At 55.7% G+C, this 20,423-nt stretch overlaps 2 protein-coding genes across 4 annotated transcripts in view; one reads left to right on the top strand and one right to left on the bottom strand.

Annotated features, from left to right (window-relative positions):
* Positions 1-7,509, top strand: part of CDC42BPA (CDC42 binding protein kinase alpha) — a 145,552-nt gene extending 138,043 nt beyond the window's left edge. For all 3 annotated transcript variants that reach the window (XM_026048044.1, XM_026048043.1, XM_026048045.1), the window contains 3 exons: positions 5,077-5,194; positions 5,759-5,916; positions 6,357-7,509. In XM_026048044.1, the coding sequence (XP_025903829.1) occupies positions 5,077-5,194; positions 5,759-5,916; positions 6,357-6,488 (408 nt within the window). In that variant the 3' untranslated portion in view covers positions 6,489-7,509. The remainder of the gene's footprint in view (positions 1-5,076; positions 5,195-5,758; positions 5,917-6,356) is intronic.
* A 5,039-nt stretch (positions 7,510-12,548) lies between these two features.
* The window catches only part of COQ8A (coenzyme Q8A), a 39,978-nt gene continuing 32,103 nt past the window's right edge, over positions 12,549-20,423 (bottom strand). The window contains exons 9-15 of the mRNA XM_026048103.1: positions 19,504-19,585; positions 18,177-18,270; positions 17,538-17,679; positions 15,788-15,895; positions 15,112-15,177; positions 14,274-14,360; positions 12,549-13,820 (exon numbers count right to left, since the gene is read on the bottom strand). Of these exons, the coding sequence (XP_025903888.1) occupies positions 13,527-13,820; positions 14,274-14,360; positions 15,112-15,177; positions 15,788-15,895; positions 17,538-17,679; positions 18,177-18,270; positions 19,504-19,585 (873 nt within the window). The 3' untranslated portion in view covers positions 12,549-13,526. The remainder of the gene's footprint in view (positions 13,821-14,273; positions 14,361-15,111; positions 15,178-15,787; positions 15,896-17,537; positions 17,680-18,176; positions 18,271-19,503; positions 19,586-20,423) is intronic.

A 20,423-nucleotide genomic window follows, 5' to 3' on the forward strand; every position in this document is an offset into this window, starting at 1 on the left:
TGCGGGGCCGGCTCTGAGCCTTGCTGCCGCGAGAGGGAACAAGCCGTGCAGGGCTCATGGTTTCCTCGCTTGCTTGCATCCCACTGTTGTAGAAACTGTAAGCTCTCTTTGTATGAGATCCTGGGATGCAGCAAGTGGATGAAGATAGTGGTCTGGGCCTTTTCATTTGCAATTTATTTCCTCTTTCTCTCTTATTTGAGCAAGTTCAGTTGTGGGTGGATCTGCTCATAGGGATTTGTCCATCCAGCATGAACTTCACCTTTACAAAGTCAGTATGTTTTTAAAGCCTGCTCTGTAGGCAGGAGGGTCCTTATGAATAGGCTTTAATACAGTTATATCTTAGCATTGGATGAGATGTTCCTGAGCTAATAACAAGCTCAGGCTACTTGAGCTATCTAACCTACCTGGGTTCCTCTCTCCATGGATGAGCTTTGTGAAGCAAATGGCTGGAAGGATTTAAGGGCCCAGGTTTGCAGCCTCCCTTCCGTCGTGCGGGGGTCTGCCTTTGACCAGTAAGTGTGTGCACTGCAGCAAAGCCCGAGTCGGAAGATGCTGCAGCTCCTACCACAGCCTGTGTGTTAGTCAATGCCTGTCTGTATTTTACTGATGTGGATACTTGTTCTGGGTCACTGTCTTGTTCTGTAAATTTGGAGTGGTTCCTATTAGTATATCCCCAACCTTATTTATTGATGTGTTTTTCTTCCCTAGCAGCCTGTCACCAATTAACTGGCCACACAGTCTGGCCTCCCTTCTGCCCTCTTGTCCCTTGAAGCCACTTTATCGTGGATGCTCCTTTGGAGCGAAGATGCGAATTCCTGAACTGCTCTTACTGCAGCACACACCAGCTCTGTGTGCACCACATGTACAGGATCGATTTGCTTTCCTATCCTGCATGCTTCCGCATTTTCCATACAAAAGCCAGTCTTGACTGCCATTCTACTTGAACATTATCCTTCAGTTTGACTTCATCATACATGGACCATTATGTTTTCATAACCGATTATCCGTGAGGCTTTGCTTGTTCCAAACGAGGAACTCTCAAACCCAGTGAACACTTGCATGGGTTTGGTAGTGCTCAAAGTAAGTGGGAACCCCACGCAGGCACCCAGTAGCAGTGTGACCCACAGGGGACTGCTGAGCCGTGGGGCTCGCGCCCTCGGGGGGGCTGGCTGCGTGTCCTCACGGGTAGCCTGCCCACGGCTGCCGGCTCCGGGCCTGAGGGCTCCCTGTGCTCCCTCACCGGCTGTCGGGATGGAGCTGGCCCTGCCGCCGCTTGGCTGCTGCGGGCAGGGAGCATCCACGGGGGCTCTCCTGCTCGGGACCATTCGGGAAGGGGGCTGCTTGGGCGAATATCTAGATTAAACTCATTAGGAACGAATTTAACGTATTTTGTGTCTGATATGCCGTAGTGCGGTTACTGATCTTCTGGTTAACATGCAAAGCCTCATAATACCGGGGGATTTAAAAAAATAAAAGGTTGGATTCTCTCAGCTGAGGGAGATGGAGAGAGCAGGGAGAATAACGCCGGATAACGTGGCCCGGGCTGCGGCTTCCTCCCCGCTGCCGAGCGTTCCACGTACAAACATAGTGCCTTAGGTCTGCCGGGGGGAGCTGAACCTGCCCCACAGCTCCTGATGGCTCTAACGCCGCTCAGCTCGAGGGGAGGACACGAGGGTTGGAGCTGCACAGGGCATTGAAGAGGTGCTGGGGTTTGCTGGCCACGCAGGCAGCCCTGCCTCACGTTGCCCCTCTGCGCCAAGTCAGTCTCGTCTCAGTTCCCTGTCACCCCCGTTCACCTCCCCGCCCCACGTGTGTCCCCGTCCTGCTGAGACGCTGTCCCCTCCGTCGGAAACACTCGCCGTTGGCTGTACGGGTGACAGGGACCTGGGAGGCATCGCCCGGTGCATGAGTCGTGGAGGGAACCCGCTGTGGTCTTGGCCTGTCGTGCATCTCATCCCGTCCCGCCCCCGCGCCCTCGTGTGCCTGCTGTGTCTGTCCTAGATTGTAAGCTCCTCGCGGCAGGGAACGGCGCTCCCGGCTCTGTACGGCGCCGCCGCCGCGCTCCCTGGAATACCAGACCGCAATAAACGCTGGAACCCATTCCCAACGAGTTGAGCGCGTCCTTTGTTTCCATGTCCTGGCGGCCGCCCTGCATGGCTCCCTTGTGTGTCCCTGTTGTCCTCGACAGCGGCGTCTGCCACGTGCCTCGACATCTGCCACGTGACTGTCAGTTGGGCTGTGACCTCCCTGTGGCACGGGCAGGAGCCGTGGGGCGGGCAGGAGCCGTGGGGCGGGCAGGAACGGCCACACGGGCAGGAGCCGTGGGGCAGGCGCCCACCCCGCTCGCCCTGCGCCGCTCCGCTCGGGCCTGGCGCCCCCGACGCGAGCGGTCCCGGCTTGCGCTGCGCCTGCTCCCACCGCGGCTCCCGCTGAGCCACAGGGAACGGGCGTTTTGAGAGCAGGAGCGAAGGGAGCGGTGTTGAACCTTGGGCTGGGAGGAAGAGCCGATTTAGTCCTGGGAAGGCAGCGGGTGTTTTCACAACGAGGCCGTCAGGGCCCGTCTTGCAGCAGCAGGGCAGGGCACTGAGTACCAGGTTGTGGCAGGAGAAGGGCTCTGGGTAGAGCAGCCATGGGGCGTTTGGGCCATCATGAGGCACCGAACGGCTTTGAGACGAGGACCGAGCTGTGCCCAGGCAGGCCCGAGGTCAGAACAAATGCAGGCAGCACATGCACAGCTGAGAAGAACAAAAGGTAAAGGCCAGGGGGACTCGATGGTGCAGACCCTCTGGCCTCCCGGGACTCGAGCAGAGGCTGAGGTAACATTCTGTGCTGTAGCTGTCCCTCTGGGTGGCCTGCGCCGTGTGGGACATGGAGGTGGCCTTGCCTCCTTCCTGCAGGCGTACGGCTGTGACTACCTTGGGCATCCGAGTCCCCAGGGGCTACTGGGTCTTAAGGTAATAGAGGTTGGATGGAAAGAGGCCCCCCGGTAGCTGCTAGGGCCTTGTCACTGTGTATCGTGGCCTGGGCGAGCAGCTCTGCAGGAAAAATGCCAGGAATCTGTAGCTCGGAGTAGGGAGCAGCAGTTGGTTCCTTGGGGTTGTGGCCGGTGGTGGCCTTTCACACTAGTGGAGAGGCTGCTGGAGGTGCCCATAGCGCTTGGGAAGTATTGACCCCGGGTGGTGCCAGTCGGGAATGGTGCTGGAGCATCCACATCCTGCTGCCACAGGAGGGGACGGGGCAGCCCTGGGCGAGGGGCTGTGTCCGCGAGCTCCTCCGCAGCAGCGGTTGGGCCCGCAGCAGGAGGGCGCCAGGCTGGGCTCCCGGGCCCGGTGCTCGAGCTGCTCCTGCCCGCTCCGAAGTGGGTACGCGACCGGAATAGCCCGCAGTGAGGAGGGGAGTTGAAAATGAGCCTCAGCCGTGAGGGTTTAGCTCTTGTGTTGTCTCGTGGAAGGGGTACAGGCTCGGGTTCATAGATAATGAACGGGGCGCTGTTGGAGGGGGGGAAGTGCCCGAGGGTCAGAGACACCGGAGCAGCCCCGGCCCCAGCCGGGCACCTGCCTGAGGCACCCACCTCCCCCTGGCGCCCTCCTCCCGCTGAGCAGCTGGAGCGACCTCCGCCCTCTGGGATCCGGCATCAGGATCAGAACTGACGCTCCCATGGAGGGCGTTGTCTCTCTCAAACGGGAAGGCCGGCCAGGATTCAGCCGTTGCCTCTTGTTTCTAACTCGCTGCCTTCTGCTGCCTTGTAACTGCCGCCGTAGCCACCACTCAGTTTTCCCTGGAGTCCCTCTCCGCATCCTGCACGTATCCTGTATCCTATCCAGGGCGAGGTTTGTTCCAGGGGGAACAGGAATTACATGGACTCAGAAGTGATTTACACCTTCGGGTGTAAATCCAAGTTGAGAGTGGCACAGCAATGGATCGGGGAGAACTAAAGAGCGCTTTTTTATTGATAAGGTCTCAGGTTCTCTCGTGGTGGTATTTGAGATTTGGAAGCAGCAGGAGGAATTACAATTCTTAATTATTTGTTGCATATTTAAAAAAAAAAAAAAAAAAAAACCATTTCTAGCCCAATGGGAGAAGCTCCCGCAGAGCAGCGCGTCCCTGGTGGAGCGAGGGTTCGGCAGCAGTGCCAGGGCTGGGCTGCCTCCCCGCGCAGCACCCGGCTGCGCAGGGGCTGCAGGACCGCTCCGGCTCCGGGGATGTGGTTAAATGGGGCAGCTGAATAAGACCTGGGCTGTGCTGAACCATGTGTTCTTCAGGCTTAGGGTCCTGGGGTGCTGCAGGGACGGGGGCATCGGAAGGCGTCGCAGAACACCGCGGGGAGGGCTGCAGTCTTTGTTGCCTTTTGAAATTTCAGTATCAGAATTGAAAGCTTGCTTTGGCATGTGGCTACTTTATGTGAGAGCGACAAATGGAAAATGATGCAGTTACAAAGAGGAAGAAGTTCAGCAGTTCCTGCAGGTGTTTGCAGAGGAAATGGAGCACTGCTCAGTGCTGCATGCAGTGCTTCTCATCTTCTGCCTCTGTAAAGATTCTCAAGTCCAGGTGGTGCTGTTGACTTAGTATGTAAAGCATGTCAGGAGCAGCATAAAGGCACTTGCTTTTAATACCTTTGGAATTACATAAGTAATTGAAATACAGATGAGTCCAGTATGTACACATAAATCTGCAGGCACTAGGAATTGACAGGATTATTGTGTAAAACTAGATACACATCAAAGAGAGAAGTTTTAAGGCAATTGCTTACTTGGAAGCATGTGCCCAGGAAGAACCCATGACACAACACGCGTGCAGCAAGCTAACGGTGCTTGCAAACCAGCCTTTCAAGGAACATTTCAAGGAACATTTTCAGTTATTAGGAACACTCTTGCAGTTGTCTGTAAGTCAGCACTTCCCCGTCGCGCTGCGTGTGCGGCCGGGCTGGGCACTGCGCTGCAGGAGGGTTTGGTACATCGCGCTGAGGCGCTGGGGCTGGGGCCGGCTGGGCAGTGAGCGCCTCGCGTGCGTGGCTGTGCGTTGCACGTGTGTCTGTGCGTTGCCCGTGTCTGTGCATTGCCCGTGTCTGCCTTGCAGAACCTCCGGCCGCAGGAGAGCCGCACCGTGTTCAGCGGCTCCGTGAGCATCCCGTCCATCACCAAGGCCCGCCCGGAGCCGGGGCGGTCGATGAGCGCCAGCAGCGGCTTGGCGGCAAGTGAGTGAGCGGCGGCGCCGCGCCGGGGGCTGCAGCCGGGGGCTCCTCGTTCCACACGCGGTCGGGGCTGGCCGCGCTCCCCTCCAGGGCGAGGACGGCGTTCTGGTCTTGCCCTTGAAGGAACTCGTAAATCAACAGCCAGCCCCTTTGCAAAGGGACACGAGCGTTAGTGTCCCTGCCACTGGCGCTGCTGCGTTGCTGCTCGCATGGGTTAAGTCGGTAGCGAGTTGCTCACGAGCTCCCTTGTTATTAAGTTGGTTCTGAAGGACGTGGAGCTGGACGTGGCAGCTTGCCCTGCTGCCAGGGAGAGCAGTAGCAACTGGCCACAGGCTCGGAAATGCTGCCCTGGAAGCTCCTTTGCTGCACTGTGCAGCGGGTGTCAGTGCTGACGTGCCGGGGGCTGGAGAATCCCTTGGGAGCAGACGAGAGCTCGCGTGGCCTGCGAGCCCGATGCGGCAGCTGGGGCCGTGCTGGCAGGAAGCCGAGCGAGGCAGAGGAACCGCTAAGAGGTTCCCAGCCGCTTGCCCGTCACCGCCTCCGTAACCGGCTCCTCCGGCGTTGCAGGGTCGTCGGCACAGAATGGCAGTGCCCTGCGGAGAGAGTTTTCCGGAGGCAGCTACGGAGGGAAGCGGCAGCCCATGGCGTCGCCCTCGGACGGCTCCTTGTCCTCGGGCGGCCTGGAGCAGGGCAGCGACGCGCCCGCCAGGGACTACGAGCGAGAGGTGAGTGGCGGCGGGAGCGGGAAGCCCGGGCGCGCCGGGGAGGACGAGGAGGTGAAATGCTCGGGGGGCCTTGGGGGTAGCGCCCTGGCTGGCTGCAGGTCTGGGAGTTACCATTATTTCCCATAGAAACTGTTCTAAGTTGATCATCTTTGCAAACAAATCCCTGCACGTGCGCTCAGCCCACTGCTGAGCTCAGTCCTTCCATCCAAGAACGTTTCGTGGAGGAGGGTTCAGTCTGCTGTTGCCCAGCACAACTGCCCCAGACAGTTTTCTTAGAAAGGAGTGAGAGGCGTTAGCAATCACGTGGGCTTTCCACAGAACACGCTCTATCTTTGGACACGAGCAAAGTCAGTCCAGGCTTTCCGGGCGCGTGGGCAGTCGCGGAGGCCCGGGCGTTGGGGCCCCTTCTTAGCGGTGTCGCTGTGTGTGTTCGGCTGCAGGACTCCGACTCGCCCAGACACTCCACGGCGTCCAACAGCTCCAACCTCAGCAGCCCGCCCAGCCCCGTGTCGCCTCACAAGACCAAGAGCCTCTCCTTGGAGAGCTCCGACCACGTGAGTTGGGACTCATGAACTGCTTCATTCCGCATTCAGATTTGACATCACAGCAGCTTAACGTCCCCATGGCTGTCCCCTTCACTTGCCCCGGTTCTCACCTTCATCATCCTCACCCTCCCCCTTCCCTGGCTGAGCGTGATCGGGGAGTGGGATAGAGAGGAAGGGAAGAGCTGGTGGTCGCCAGCACCACTGGGCACTGCCTCACCCCCCTCCCCAGCGCCAGCGGCAGCAACGAGCAGGGCTAGGGCGCTCGTACCTAGCAGATGCTGTAGATTTGTATTAGCATTGGTTTCATTTTTTGTGATTACAGCTGCTTTCATTTTTAAAGATATATTTATCCCACCCCCACACCCTAAAAGTAGCTTAAATAGCCCGGAGCGGTGTCAGCCGGAGGCCCTGGAGAGGGATCCCGTTGCCCTGCAGTAGCTCGCGGTACTGCACCAAGGGAGCACGTCAGCGCCGCGATCAGTACGTCAGAGGCACATAAAGCTTCCAGCCACGTTTGAATGTCAGTCCGATTGTCGCCAGCAAATCCTTATTGATGAAAATGATGCATATTTTACTACAGTACAGAGTTTAAATAAATACGCAGATGTTAGAGTTAAATACGTATGTATATATTCAAAGAGAAAAAAAAAAAAGCATTGTGTATGCAGCAGAAGATGGATGCTTATTTAAGAGAGCCTTTAATTTAAGATTTGTGTTGTCCCTGTTTTCATGCTCAGTAATGTAGAGACTTGGAGGCCTGGCCCAGAACCGGTGGGGGGACGAGGTTGCCCTGGCCCCGCTGCCTGCGCTGCCGGAGCCGCTCTCCCAGCGCCGTCGCCTCCCTGCTCTCCTTGGGGAGCAGCAGCAGGAAGCTCCAGCCACCCCCTCCTTTCTTGTTAACCCCCTCTGTGGGAAAATGCCCGCGACAGGAAAGCAGCCCCGGGCCCAACACTCGAGGCCACCCGGGGTGCTCTGCAGCTGAGGCAGCTTAGGCCACGCTCCAGGTGAGCTCCTGGATGCAGCCGGAGTGGTTTGGTGGGAATGCTGCGTCCCTGCCAAGCCTGGCTTCACGGGAGGGAGCAGAGTTCCCGCTCCCACAGCCTCCCTCTGGAGCAACATTGCTCCCAGCGCTGCCTTCTAACACCTGGAGCAGCAGGGAGCTGGAGCCGGGAGCCGGCGCTGCTCCCGGCCGCGGGGCAGCTCTGGAGCCGGGAGCCGGCGCTGCTCCCGGCCGCGGTGCAGCTCCGGGGCAGCCGGTGGCGCCGGCAGCGGGGAGGCTGCAGCGGGTAAGGGGAAGCTGTCGCTGCGGGCGGTACTTGAAGAGCTGCTTTGCCTTTTGGGGCGCGAGGCCGAGCGAGCCTCCCTCCTTAGTTTGGTGTCGGTGGCGTTAGGCCGTGCCCCGCCGCAAGCACCCAAGGGCTCCGTGTTAGAGCACTGGTTTCATGGGGCTTGGAAACGCGCTCAGGCCCTGCTACCGCCTCCCTGTTTGTGTGGCAGCAGGCTGAGGTTTCACCCCCCACAGCAGGGCTCGGCCTCCCCCCTTGCTGTCTTCCCTCGTGGAAGCCAGAGGGGAGCTCAGGCCTGGCTCTAATTTCCAGGCAGGGGCTGAGGGATCAGCCCAGCTCCCAGGCGCCATGGCCGCTCACGCTGCAGCACGAGGCTTGTCCAAGGCTAAGCTCGTGCACAGTTATTTTGAGAGGGGAATCACACCTTTCGTCAAACCATCCTATCAAAATCCTGTCTCTCCCAACTTTGGATTTTTCACAGTAGTAAAGTGGCAGTGGTTTTTCTTTTTTTGTTGTTGTTACTTCAATGCTATAATTTTTGCAAGCTTGACGTTTAATATTCAAAGCTCTAGCAAAGAGCCAAGCCTGTGAAATGAACCCCTCAGATCAGTTCTTCAGGCAGGGCATTATTGGCATGCCTAAGATTCCTCCTCGCCTGCAGCAGCGCTGACCCCAACAGCAGCACCCAGAGCCCGTGCTGGAGTATCCCAGCTGCTGCCTGTGCCCAGGGCTCCCGCAGGCAGTGCCAGGAGCCACCGTGCCAGGAGCAGCACCCGGCCCCAGCGCAGCCCTCCCTGTCCCACGCAGCAGTCAGACCCTCTGTTTCTACACAGAGGTGTTACAAAGAGAAACAGCAACAGTTTTCTCAGTTGAAAAGCAAATGACCCCAGCACTTCTTTCAAAGGGAGAAAGTTGACTTAGGACTTGGATAGTTTATAGATTTGGGGACCGGTTGTTTATACACTCCGTTTTAAACCACCCTCCTCTCTTTCACTGGCCTGAACGCTGAGAACAGCGTGCACGCTGTAGCTGAGCTTGCCCCCGCACCGCGGGCGAGGAAGAGTGCTCCGACCCTCCTGCCTGGTGTCTCCCAGGCAGGTGTCTGCTGCGGCCGATGGCTGCTGCTCGGTGCTGCGGCACCGTTAGAGGCTGCAGCTTGTGCAGGGAGCTCCGAGCCGCTCTGCGTCTCACCTGGAGCAGAGCTTCTGCAGGCACGGGACCCAGCTGGAGCTACCGTTTTTTCCTTCCAGCTGAGACTGAAGCGGTTGTGCTTTTGTGACACTGCTTTAACTGGAGCCAGCGTTGGGTTTTGCATTTTTTTTCTCTTTTCTTCTGATGGCAACAAAGGCTCCAACGCGCCTGAGGCAGCTAGTGCCGCCTGGGGAGTGGAGCACAGCAGCAGTTTAGCTGCGTGCTCTACACGCAGCAGCAGTTCAGGCCCGTGCTCCCCTCCGCACGGCCCCCCACTCGTGCCCGGGCTGCCGGCACCCAGCCCTGGGCCCGAGGGGCGGGCAGGAGGCAGGGCAGGCGCGGGGCTGCTGCCGCGCCAGCCCCGCGCCCAGCGCCGCACACCCCACAGCACCGCAGCCTCGGTCACTGCACATGAAGCCACGAGGGGTGAAAACCAGCACCACAGCACCAGGCAGGTCTGGCATGAGGAGGTTTTTTTGTTGATTTTTTTTTAATTAATTAATACAAAGCTAGGAGGCTGTACCAGGAAGGAAGGAGGACAGTTCCCTGCACTAACCCCCAGTTACAGCAGTGGTCACACACCATGGAGAGGGAGCTCCAAGCACAGCCTCCTCCTTCCAGGCTACGTTTAAACACGAGTTTGTCCTTCCTTCTCTCCAGCCCCAGTGTAACACAACTGTTTTATTTTCCATTTTGCGTAAGTCTCATCCACAGGGAAGAAATCCCCAAACAAACCAGTGTTGGTATTCCAGAGCAATTATACCTGCCTTTTTATGTATGACAGTTTCATATCATTTATTTTTAAAATACGTTTTTTAGGTTTTTCATTGTAAGATTATTGTACAGTTTTGCATGGCGTAGATGTAATCACTTCTTTTTTTGTTTTAGCGTAAGCTGACAAGTGTGCGTGTGGGGGAAAGATTCTGCTTTTTGCCTCTTCTCACTCTTTTGTTTAATGCCCTCGATGTTGTAGGGGACATTGTAAGAGATTCTCTGCTACAGAACAATGATGTAGATTCTTTTGCACAGAAATATTTAAGGTGGGGAAGTCAACAATGTAATAAAGGACTTGCCACCACTATTTTATGTTGGTAACACACTTAATATTAACCTACTTTGATGTACTGCAATAAAACAGGGAACTGTTAGAAATGCAGCTGGTTTGTCTTTTTTCCCCCCATTAAGACTGGACGAGGAAAGGGGAATAACGGTGTGCTAGCGGAAAACAATTCCAGCATCTTCCTACAGCCCTACACAGGGGCACACGGGCGGGACGCGGAGGTGTGTGCCGTTCTGGCCACCAGCAAGACCCCCTCAGAAATTTACCCAGCAGCTTTTTAAGAGGTCAGTAGAAGTCAGGCCACCCTGTGCTTGTGCATACTGAGCTGCATCGCTGCTGCTTTAGTTCTCAGGGCATTTCTCTACCTCTTGGGCCACTCGTCATCATTCCTCCTGGGCTTCTTCCTCCCCGTGCCTGCAGTTACTGGCACCGTCTTTCTTCAGCTCACAGACACACAGGAGGGGCCGGGGCTTGGGAGCAGCCGCCCATGCCAGGGCACGTGCATCGCAGCCTGAGCTTCCACGTGGCTCCCTCAGCTGTCCCCAGGTTCGAGACTGGTTCCTCCTTGTTGCTGAGCTGCAGGCCCCAGCCCTCCTTAAACTCACCTCTCACACCTGCATCCCATTTCTCTATGGCCCCCAGGAGCCCCTTCCCCTCTGCCTGGCTCCCAGGGAGGAACCTCTCCCATTGCTGAGGCAGGAGCTGCGCAGCCCTTGTCCCATCCCCAGTTCTCCCTGTGGGCTGCGCTCCCCCTGGAGCTGGGAGACACTGTCCCTGCCCTCCTGCTTGTACCTCGAGGCCGTGCCTGTTGCCCACAGCCCCAGGTGCCTGTTACAGCTAGGAAACTCCTGGGAAAGGAGCGGCTGCCACGGCAGGAGGTGCAGGCGGCAGCAGCCACGTGTCCCAGCTCCACAGCGGTCACTCGGGCTTGGGGCAACAGCCAGGCCCATGGGAAAAGCAAGGGTCAAGCAGCAGCTGCTGTCACCTGCAGCCAGGTCTTTGGCCTGGAAATGCCTCAGCTTCAGGGAAAAGCAGGTGGTGCTTCCAGTTTGCACTGGGGAACAGAGAGGTGCCGGCTACACGCGGGTTCGCCCAGAAGGGCGGTGGGCAGAGAACACTCCTGCCTCAAGCTGCTCGCGTGCTCAGGGCAGCTTCCCCAGCCCCTCAGGGGAAGCGGCCCCAGGGCAAGGCCTGGCTCCCTGCTCATGTCACAGCTCCACCACTTGAAGGCAGAGCAGCGTTTCTGGCTCCCCTTTTTCCCCCGTGGCTGTTCCCCTGACATCTAATTCTCACGCCCCAAACTTCCCTGGACGATTACTATTAGAGCCTTTGGACTGTGCCCAGCCCTGCTGCTCGAGCACAGCACACATGAGACCTCTGGTCACGTCAACCAGCCTGTGGGTACGGGCACTGAGCTCTGCTTACTGCACCAGTCACACCTCTCGGTCCTTGGCCTTCTTCATGGGTTTGCTGAACACACCCACTCTGAAACTCAGAAGTCTTAGACGCACTGAAGTTAGTCCTGGTCCCTTGTCAGATTTCTATACTTTGCTTTTTTAACCTTGAACAAACACTTAGCATCTCAAACAGTTCTCCTGGTTACAGCTGCCAAGCCCAGCTCCAAAGCACAAACCAACTAAGCAAGTATATGTGCGCCCAAAACAAAATGGGATGTTAGTCTATCAGTGCATCAACTTCGACAGCTTTATGCAGTTTATATCACTGACCAGCAGAGCTAGCGCTTCTCAAAGGACTAGAAACAGCCCAAGATGAGGACATTTGGTTAAACAAAGCACAAGATCTTTCTAAAACAGGTTCATGAAGCAGTTCCTATGTTCCTGACCTTAGAAGCAAGGTAGTAACAACTTCTTTTCCTGTTTCTCACCAGTACCTCCTTTGTATAGAGCCCATGCATTCACATACCTCTGTCTGAAGGTGGCAGCAGCCTCCGCGGGTCCTGCCGTTTGAGCTCGCTGTGTCCACGGCGCGAGGCCAGGGCTGCTCCTGTGCGGTGCTGCCGAGGTGCTGAGCCCAGGCCCCCCGGGCCAGCAGCACCTCCAGCAGCAGCTGCTCCTCCCGCGCAGCCGGAGACAAGAGGCCTGTGTTCAGGAGACTGGTAACAGAGTGAGGAAAACACAGCAACCCCCACAAACGCAAGTACGGGATTTTGTGTGGACAGACAGAAAAAAAGACCCACATCCTACCCCCAGACGCACACCAGCTCATAGTAAACTTGTCTCCCTGAACACTAGTGACACACCTGCAATAGAAAGATGAAGGAAGAAGTGGGTCCGGGGCTGCCTTTGCTCCAGGAATCTCTGCTTGCCCCTGAAACAGACCTGCAACAGGGAGAGATTTGGAAGCCTCCCCTTCACCTCAGCTCCTCTTTCTCCCCTAAACAAGACAGGGCTCACTGGGATATTCTTTACCCTGCTGGAAGGTGGAATAACTGCAGGCAGGAAAGCCCACCGCACAAGCACTTTTTTATTGAAATCAGTAAGTAATACAGGTACAGGATTTGTACAAAAAATCCAAGAAAATACTTTGCTAGCTTGACTCCAATGGTCTAAAACTGTGCGTCTGCTTTTAACCATGTAGGACATGTCAGCAAAAGCTCAAAATGCTCATGAGACATGAAGTGTTGGCCTGCCTCGCCACGCGTTGGCATTACAGGAAACCAGACAGCAAGAGAGACAAGCCAGCTTCTTGGTTAGGAGTCCAGCAAGCAACGGGTGCCAGAGTCGGAAGCTCGTGTAACTTGTGGTGAGGAAAGCTGATACCTACCAGGCAGTGAAGGATCCCGCTATTTGTGCTCCATCAGCTCTGTTGAGGCTGTATTTGACTCCCAGAACGGAGATGGGCTGTGCGTGCAGACTGCGTGTGTGTGTGTGTGTGTGTGTGTGTGTGTTTAAAAAAAAAAATGTAATTCTCATTAAGTCTATTATTTCCTATGTTTAGTTTGCAAGCCAAAAAGGGGCAGAAAGCATAAAACTTCATCCTATGCACACGCGCACACACACGCACACACACCCCTTCCATTAAATCAGTAAGATCCAGGCGGGTTCTTGGACTACTACCACTTAACTTACAAAAATAGAGGGCTGAGGGTGTCTGTGGTAGGGTACATCTCAATATTTGCCTCTAATTCACAGTAAGAAAACTACTTAAATTTCACCTTTGCTTGAAAAAGGGAGGGGCTTTTTAAAAAACAAATTTCAGAGGATTACAAAGAGGTTTCAGTACTGGCAAGTCCTGCCCGTGCTCCTTGCCCTGCTCGTGTACAAGCCGGCCGCCACGCAGCTGAAGAGGCGCTGGGGGTCCGGCCGCGCGGAGCCCCGGCACTCGGAGGAGCTCCCTGCAAGCTGGGCGCTGCACTGCGAGTCTTAGCGGAGAAGAGACACAGCAGGAAAGAACTACGTTGTCCTGGTGAAAGGCGCTCGGCTCCCGGGGCACTTCAGGAGGCTGGAGAGCTCCTGCCAGGCTCAGCCGGACTGCGCCCTCGGAACAGGAGGTGCTCGGTCACACTCGCTACTCCTCAGGCTTCTTGCCCCTGCTGCTCCAGTACTTGCTGTACGCCTCCTGGAACATCTTCTTGCAGGGGATTTTGGCCTTCAGTTTGGTGCAGATAAGGAAAGAACCGCCCATCTTCCGGTGAAGGGAGTAGGTCTCCTCTGGCGGAGGGACAAGCCGATGCTTCAGCATGACTGGGATGAGGCCGTGGATCTTTTCGGTGGTGCTTTGGTTGCCAAAATCAAAAGGTTCCTCAGAGGCAAAAGCCTCTCCCAGGATGAGGACAGCATTTAAGTGGGCATCTTCCATTTCCTGCCCAAAGGAAAGAGGCATAAGTAACATCACTAGCAAAAAGGGAATAGGGCTAACGGCAGGTCAGGGTTGACGCCTGGCAGTCCCCACTACCGAGGGAACATCCCGTCCCCGGCAGGGATGAACACTTGATTAGCACAGTCTGGAGCAACTCAAGTTGCTCCACATCTCCCAAGATCTCAGACACGACCTGCAGGGCCTCCTTAGAGGAGTGGGCGCACAACTCACCCCGCACACTTTGTGACCAGGCACTATCATTGCTGCTTCTGTTCCCAAAGGAAGGTGAAAGGGCAGAAGCTGAGCCACTTTGTGCCCTTCTCCCTCCCCCAAGAGCAGCTCCATAGGCTGTGATTGGCTTTTCCTCATCAGGATGCTAGAGAAGGGCCCAGACCCACATTCTTTAACAAACTTGTCTTCTGGCCAGCACTCAAAACAGACTGCCCTACTCCATACCTTGACTTCATAGCCAGTGAGGAATTTCATCTCAATTGACTTCTTCAGCACTCTTTCTCTGTCCATGTCAGCAGCTGCCTTGATTACCTGAACAGGAGGGACACTTTCAGGAGCACTACCAGACGACACAAAAATGCTTCGAGTACAAGACTAACATGTCCCCGACTTGCTCGTGCTGCCCCCTCCCCTACTCCACTACCCCTTTGTTGTTGTTGCTATTGTTTTTTGTCAGATTTGGAGCAGCTGCGGTTTGCAAGTTGTAAGAGCTATTGGCAAAGAAAAGAAAAAAAGCTCTTCCTAGCAGGGCTGGCCACAGCAGCCCAGAGAACATACAGACACCAGGAGAGTGTCATGGACCAGTGTCCCCGGTGAGGTCTGCCGGCCACTGCGGCTCAATTTATGGAGTGCAGGACGTTGGGATCCAGGAGGAGGCAGGTGAGACACTGCATGAATCAGTCAGTTTGCAAGGGGGCTAACAGCCACAGGACCAGAGTGACAGCCAAAGAAAAGCAGGGCCTTCATACTCTCGTATGAAACAGCACTGACTTCACAGGGGCTGCGAAGAGACGATGCCCGTCAAGTATGCTGCACTGCCCAGGTATCCCAGCAAACAGCATTAGAGCCTTCCATGTCTGTTTTGTAACTTAGATGTAACTGGGATAGCAAAAGGGTTGCAACAGGTAGGCAAAAGACTACAGTGCGGGATAGAACTAGAGATCGTTCAACCAGGAGGGGATTAAAGTGTAGACGCAGAGAGAAACAGCTAAGAATTGAGCAGGATCCTGCACATACCAAGATTTCCCAGCACAGCACTCTGCTATAGGCTTCAAGTTCTCACCTCAATGTATACATCCGTGAACTTCTCATCAAAGCCTCGTGTTGCTCCAAAGTCCAAGAGGGCCACCTGGACAGGGACAAACCTTCTGCATTACACTATGAACCACTCAGTGCTAGCCTGAGAAGACTCCTGATGAGCCTGATGAAATCACAGCTCCCTGGAGGTTTTGCCCCACAGTGCAGCTCCCCCCAGCTCCTTGCTTTCCTGACAGCAGCAGAGAGGAGCATTTACTGCAGCACATGGCAGAGGAGATCTGGTCTGTGCTTGCACCCTCCCAAGCAAGCAGCCAAACCAGCCAGCAGGACCCCAGGAATCACTTCCCCAAGCACTGCAGAGGACAAGCTCCTTAGTCTAAGGTGTTCTTGCCTCAGCCATGCCCTCGAAGACAGTGTCACAAACTGCCTCTTTCTACTGATTAGTCTCAAAGCAGACCCCACAGTCAAGGAAACACCTGGGACTGGACCCCGAGAGGAACCAGCCAGGATAACTCGCACACTAAGCAAAAACTGGGGGTGAAGACAACAGGCCTTGTCAGGTACTACCTGCCTAAGACTCAAGGGCAGGAACCCAGGAGATACCCTCAGTAGGGGCTGATTCAACTTTAGAGTGGGGAAAGAATCCCAAACTGATGAAAAGCTTCTCTTAGACAGCAGGGACAGCTGCTGTTGGGACTTACCTTGTGCAGCTGTGGGTCATAGAAGAAGTTAGACCAGTTTGGGTCAGTCTGCATGTACCGGAACTCAAACAGCTCCCGCAGACACAGGACCAGGATGTTGTGGCAGATCTTGGAAAGCAAAGGGAGAAAACAGCAAGTCAGGAGGGCAAGCAAGCCCCATAATAATTCACAGCAGACTTCAGCACATAGGCAGGAACAGTCTGCTCTGCTGGGGGCTGCAAAGCTCTCAAACAGATCACAGAGTCTCACAACTCCCAGTCCGCAGCCTGGAGTAGAACATCCTAGACAGACCCTAAGTGTCACAGCAGCCTCTAGTGCAGCTCCTGTCATCTGTGCCCATACAGCAGGCACTAGAAATCACCCAACTGCACCTGTTTTACTTGTATCCTGATCCTGTATCTTGCTACTCAGCTTTGCCTCCCCACTTTGTTTTCCCTGGGGGGTCCCAAATAGTCGGCCAGCACAAGCAGGAAAGACTGAGGAGGCACCTAATAAAGCAGTAGAGCTCATCCTGGTGGAGAGCTCTGCAGAGCATGGACAAACTCAATGCAGCCCATAGGAAAACAAGATGGAGTTCTAGGGCATTTTAGAGGTCTGGACAAGTGTCTCTTTCTGAAAGGCTTCTGAACAGTGTAGAGAGGTCCAGCTAAGTGTCCAGCTGGGCTCAGTACAGGACCAGCTGTGGAGAAGAGCCACAGGCAGACGCCTTGGACACAGGGACATGACCCACCACAGCAGCACGTTTCTGGAAGGATACTTGAGCTGCAGGACTGCCAGCCTCACGCAGCCTTTGGCCCCCACAAGCTCCAGCCTCAAGCAAAACCCCATGTACAAGGGGAAGCCAGGGAAGCGGCACATGCAAGCCAGGCCCTGCTGCAGGACACTCCTATCACCTGGCTCAGAAGGCTGGGGGCCAGTGCTGCTCCTTGCTTAGGGGCACAAGAGGGCTGCTCCTCCAGCCACATCCCAACTCAGGGGCTGCCAGAAGCAGCCAGCCCCGGCACAGCGCCAGGCCTAGCAGTGCCCCTGTGCTGCCGGGATCCGTGTCATCTGCACTCTTCCCCAGTGACCTCCTAACAGCTGAGGGAGCACACCAAGACACACGCACGGGGCAAGGAAAAAACACCACCCAACTCCAAATACCACGACAGTTATTTCTGTTAATAGAGCAGCTGCTTGTCTCATCAGCCTCCAATCCCTTGTTCTATCCAGCACCAACACCTACCGTCCCCACGCACCCCCCTGCTCTTGTTTACCAAGGTACTTTTCCAGGAGCCCTGGGCAGCACGGATCCTTCTCGCAGGAGGAAGGGGCACTTCACACTTGCACAACAGGAGAAGGTACTTGCTACACTCCTGCCCAAGAGAGCGCTGCAAAGCAGAGCCTCTCTCCTCTAGCTGGCAAGCCCCTCGAGCTGAGGGCCACCCGAGAGGAACGGCGCGTTTGGGAATTCCACCAATTTCCGTCAGCAGTCTGGATAAGCAGCCAGCAAAGCCTACAGAGCTGCGTTAGCCTCCAAGTCGCTCTCACCACGCTCCAACCCCTCAAGCATCAGGGCAGGAGCCTGCAGCTCCTAAAGCAGCCCAGGGACACACAGGCAGTGCTGCCAGATGGCCACACAGAAACTGCAAACGGCTCCAGCAGCTGCCAGCTGCTTTCCACTGCTCCAGGTTAACCTTTCCACAAAAGGCTCCTGGCAGCTGGAGCACAGCCCCAAGCTAAGGGGGAAGCAAGACAGGCCTGGCAGTACCTCATTGCGGATCTCCTGGCTCAGCCCCACAGCCTGATCCAACGGGAAGCCGGACACCAGCTCCGTGGTGAGGACGTGCTGGCTGCACAGCTCATCCACTACTCTCGGGACGTAGAAGAAAGGGTGGTCTTTTAGCAGCTCTCTATGGGTGCAAGGAAGGGAGGGAAAAGGTTAAGAGTCACACAGGCTGCCAGGCCCCTATAGAGGGCTTTGCATGGCCCCTCTGCTCAGCTAATTTCGGTGCTGCTGCCTCTCCCCGCAGTCAGGCTGAGTTTTCCTCAGTTACAGCAGAGGTCGAGCCACCAGGAACAAAGCCAAACAGTGCTCGGAGGGCAGTGCATGCACCAGGCTGCAAGCCTGGTCTCCTGAGCTTGCATAAGGGCTTTGCATGTAGAACAGGCTCACACTGAAGGGGATGGGGTAGGAGCTGCCCACATCACCCCCATATTGCAAGTCTGACCAACTGAAATCATGTCTGTCTGAGAAGAGACACCAATGCTTGGGCATGAACACCAAGAGCTCGCCTTGTGCCGCAGCCCAGACGCATGGCATTCACCCCCCAGGGTCCCTGCAAAGGGGACATCCCTCCAGCATTGCACACACACACAGGAGAGGCTCAACACAACGGCATGAACCTACTGGAATTTCCTCGCACAGGCAGCTTCTCTCTGGTAATCACATTCCAGGGCCAGCTCTCTGCTCAGCACTTCAATCAAATGCTCTGGGAACAAACCTGAAAGCAGAAGGGCAGAAGCAAGAAAATAAAAGTTAGAGGCAGGGGAAAAAAGGACAACCCCTTAGGCTAAACATTTTCCAGTCTATAAATGAGGACAGAGCAGCACCCAAGGAGTAACCTGCGAGCCAGATGACTCCAAGTCAGCCCAGCGAGCAAGAGCCTCACAGAGCTGACCTGTACTGCCAGCCAGATACAGGTTCTGCAGGTAATTCCAGACCATGGCTACGGCACTGCTCCTAAAGCAAAGTCTTATTCTCTCCTTTCTCCCACACTGTTCCTTCCTGCTGGCTTGTGGTTTGGGCAGCTGCGGTGTCTGTATGGCCATGCAGGGAAACGTGGCTAGGGGCAGAAGCACTTGGAAACCAGCCTGGGCATAATAATAATAATGCAAAACTGCATCTCCCTGCAGTCAGGAGCAAACACAACAGGGCACAGCAGTCAGCATGACAGAGAAAGTGAATTGAATGAAGCACGAGGCAGCCAGGGCCCAAGCTGTCAAGTCTGTTTTTTTAGTCTTGGAGCTGAAAAACTCTGCTGTTCCTGGGGGAGCCACAGCTGGCACTGCAGCAGCACAAGGGCCCTGCCAGCACAAAGGGACAGCCACAGTTTTTGTCAGCACCCAGTCTGATTTAAGAGCAACATTTGTACGTTTCCCACAAAGATTCCCAACTGCTGCCAGGCAGGTGAGTAAGGAACAGCAAGTACTGGCATCACCACAGAAAGATGAGACGTATCCATGTGCTGGGGCGTGGAGCAAGCTCCGAGGGTGGCAGGTCCCACCTCCCTTCCATGCCTAGCAAACCATCAGAATCAGGCACGTGCTTCACACCTTGCAGAGCGTGCCCGGCTGTCACGCTGCCGGCCACACACACGGGCACCTGCTTCTCAGCCAGCAGCACTTCAGTGCCTGCGAGTGGGCAGTGGAGCTCCCCAGGCTGGCCCCACACCTCCTGCCTTTCCTGCTTTCCACAGGAGCTCAGCTCATGTGCTGTCTCTTCCCAAGTCACATCTATCTTCTCCTTGAGGAGAATGGCCTTGAGGCCACTTCCTGTCTTTAATCTACAGACACGATGTGAAACATATTGTTTGGAAGGGGGTGGCAACACTCTGTGTGTGCCAGAGACAATAAGGAGCTGTCAGGCCCTGACTGAAGATTGGATAGCCCCACTCGTGGGGGACCCCTACACCTGCTTAATCCACCTCCTCTGCCGAGGGGCCCAGCCGTGTTACCTTCAGGGAGAACATTGCTCATGCTCAGGACAGTCATCAGGTTGTTAACATCGCTGTTGATGCTCTGGGCCACTCCGGGGTACTGCAGGACACAAAGGAAAAAGGTGGCAAAGACACTAGATAAACCCAGGCTATCCTGCTCTTCAAAGTGTGAGAGAAATTCCAGTTCAGAACTCCAGTTGAATGTGCACCAACCCCCAGCAATAACCACCAACAGCCTGGCTGTGAACAGGACACATGCGAGGCGTGCGGGCCTCTTCTGCAAGCCTGCTCAGTGCCCAGCACCTACAGTGGGATAAGAGAGATGAGCTAAGACTCAGTCCTGGCAAACAGAACCGCCTGCTCAGTTCCTCTGACGTGGGTTTTTAAAGTGCATTAAAGAAACCCCCACACACTGAATTCCAGCAACACCGAGATACCCATCGGTCACTTCCCAGCACACGGCACTGGTGGCCCCAGAGGGTTTTACCCACGGCAACAGGGCAGGTGGTGTGGCCCCAGGGCAAACAAGTGGTCCTCTTCACCCAAGCTGACAAGGGAGCCGGACAAGACCATGCTGTGGATCTGGCTATGCTGATGCTGCAGCTCTACCTTCCCATTGCTTTTAACCTGGCCTAGCTTCAGACAGTACCTTGGACAAAAGAGGCCCAAGCAGCAGCCACCAGCACCCGTTCATGCAGCTTCAGAGTCTCCCTGCCTTAGAAACCAGGCCACCAACCAGATGTCTAGCTCTGCCTGGGAGCCTGCTCAGCTGGCAAGGAATATTGCTACTTTCAGTTGTAAAACATGCAGCTCCAGAGCTCACTCCCATTAGGAATATCAGGCCCAAGCTGCCGACAGCTTCATGAGGAGCTGGTGAACACCCTGCATTAAACTGCCACTGTTCAACATGCAGATGTTCAGCTTCTTATTTCAAGCAT

This window comes from Nothoprocta perdicaria, unplaced genomic scaffold (assembly GCF_003342845.1).
Source record: "Nothoprocta perdicaria isolate Ctin4 unplaced genomic scaffold, notPer1 scaffold_51, whole genome shotgun sequence".
Classification (NCBI taxonomy): Eukaryota; Metazoa; Chordata; class Aves; order Tinamiformes; family Tinamidae; genus Nothoprocta; species Nothoprocta perdicaria.